Here is a 2,295-nt window from a genome sequence, read left to right as displayed (position 1 = left end):
GGAGAGAGGGGCGGATGGGAAGAGAGAGGAAAATAGATATAAAATGGGCAGAAAAGGAGGGCTTTTTTATTTGAGGAGTTCGGCGGATGGGATGGCAGAGAGAAAGCTGCCGCGAGAGATGAGCGTCAGCGGCAGCAGCAGTAGAGAGGGCTCTTAGATTCGGTGGTTCCGATCATCGATCGTCCCTTGGTCCGTGATCTTTGCGAAGCCATGGCGTCTGGGTTCCCGGGGCGCGATCTCCGCGGGGGTTTCGGGTTCGGAGCCGGATCCGCGATCCAGATGCCGCCGTTGCCGAACCGATCGGAGCCCGCCGGCAGCGAAGGAGGAGCCGCGGCGGCCGGAGGTCTACTGAAGCGGTCGCTCAACGAGATGGAGAGGCAGCAGCGGTTGCAGCTTCAACACGCTCTTTTTCTCCGATCGGTGAAGCAGAGGACCCATCTCGCCTCTCCCATCTCCCCTCTCTCCATGGTCGATCTGTCGTCGTCGTCGGCGTCTTCTTTTTCCCCTGATCTCTCCACTCTCACCTCGTCTTCTTCTTCTTCTTCCTCTCAGTCCGCCTCTTGTTTTTCTTCTGGTTTGGGCGGCTATGTGAGACGGCAGCACCAAAAGCCGAACCCGCCGGATTTCTCCTTCTCGGCAGCGCCGGTGGCGGCGGTGGCGCCGTCTTGTGTGACCGAGTCGGAGAACAAGTCCACCACGATGCGGAACCGGCTGCTCGAGGAGCTGGAGAGGCGGCTTCTTGACGATGAGGACGAGGACGAGGTCAGCGCGTCGGGCTGCTCCGCGGTGACCACCAGCGAGTGGAGCGAGACGATGCAACAGCTCATTGCCCCGCCGCCGCCGGCTGCGTCGGCGGTCCAGAACCCGCTCTCCCCTTCGCCCACCACATCCTCGTCCTCCACTGCGTCCTCCTCCGCCTCCTGCTCCCCTCCCTCGGCCACGCCCTCGCGGCAGATGCTCTCCGACACCGTGGCGGCGATCGTGGACGGTAATCTGGAGGCCGCGGCCGCGAATCTCGCTGTGCTGAAGCGGGCCGCGAACCCCCGCGGCGATCCCGAGCAGCGGCTCACGGCGATGATGGTGGCCGCGCTGTACTCGCGGATAGAGTCACCGCGGTCGTCCGGGGCGCTTCATCATCCGTTCCCCGAGCTGTGCAGCGCCGAGCACCTGGCGGCCACCCAGATGCTCTACGATCTCTCCCCCTGCTTCAAGCACGCCCTCTTCGCCGCCAATCTCGCCATCCTGGAGGCCACGAGGGATTACCCCAGGATCCACATCCTCGACTTCGACCTCAGGCAGGGGAGCCAGTACGTCCCCCTCATCCAGGCCCTCGCCGAGCGCCACCGCCACCGTCCCTCCTCCAGGCCCCCCTCCATCAAGATCACCGCCGTCGCCGACCCGACCTCCCCGTTTAACTCCTTCAACAACGGCAGCGGCGGGCTAAGGATGGTCGGCGACTGGCTGGCGAAGCTGGCGGAGCGGTCCGGGGTGGGGCTACGGTTCAGCATCGTGTGCCGGCGAGCGGCGGAGCTGGACGAGGCGGCGCTGGGGTGCGAACCCGGGGAGGCCCTGGCGGTGAACCTGGCGTTCGTGCTCTCCCGGGTGGCGGACGAAAGCGTCTCCCCGGCGAACCCCCGCGACGAGCTCCTCCGGCGGGTGAAGTCCCTCGGGCCGCGGGTGGTGGTGCTGGCGGAACAGGACATGAACGCCAACACGGCGCCATTCGCGGCGCGGTTCGCGGAGGCGTGCGGGCACTACGGGGCGCTGTTGGAGTCGCTGGAGGCGTCGGTGGGGCGGGAGAGCGCGGAGCGGGCGCGGGTGGAGATGTGCCTCGCCCGCAAGGCGGCCAACTCGGTGGCCCGGGAGGGCGCGGACCGGGTCGAGCGCTGCGAGGTCTTCGGCAAGTGGCGGGCGCGCATGGGGATGGCCGGCTTCCGTTCCCTCCCGCTCGGCCCGTCCGTGGCTGATCCGGTCAAGGCCCGGCTCGCGCCCTCGCTCCGGTCCAACCCCGGGTTCACCGTCAAGGAGGAGGCCGGCGGGCTGTGCTTCGGCTGGTTGGGCCGAGTCCTCACGGTGGCTTCCGCGTGGCGTTAGGCTGAGGCTGTCATCATCATTAATATTATTATCATTGTTGTTATTATTATTGTTGTTGCTTCTGTTGTTATCATCACCAACTTTTTTTTTCCCTTTCCTTTCTAATTTTGCTGATTAATGATAATAATAGTACTAATTGATAACATTAATGTGGATATTATTATTTAACATTGATATTTAAGCATCTATTGTATTTCTACA

At 63.5% G+C, this 2,295-nt stretch overlaps 1 protein-coding gene across 1 annotated transcript; it reads left to right on the top strand.

The window, feature by feature from the left end:
- Positions 1-2,295, top strand: LOC103719657 (scarecrow-like protein 8). The gene has a single exon (XM_008809001.4). It carries the CDS (start codon positions 211-213, stop codon positions 2,092-2,094), a length of 1,884 nt encoding a protein of 627 aa, XP_008807223.1. The 5' UTR covers positions 1-210; the 3' UTR covers positions 2,095-2,295.

The sequence above is a fragment of the Phoenix dactylifera genome, chromosome 5 (assembly GCF_009389715.1).
Source record: "Phoenix dactylifera cultivar Barhee BC4 chromosome 5, palm_55x_up_171113_PBpolish2nd_filt_p, whole genome shotgun sequence".
NCBI lineage: Eukaryota > Viridiplantae > Streptophyta > Magnoliopsida > Arecales > Arecaceae > Phoenix > Phoenix dactylifera.
This window is presented reverse-complemented; position numbering and strand designations above follow the sequence as displayed.

Coding starts and splice junctions, on each gene's coding strand:
- LOC103719657 (XM_008809001.4), top strand. CDS start 211: ATGGCGTCTGGGTTCCCGGGGCGCGATCTCCGCGGGGGTTTCGGGTTC.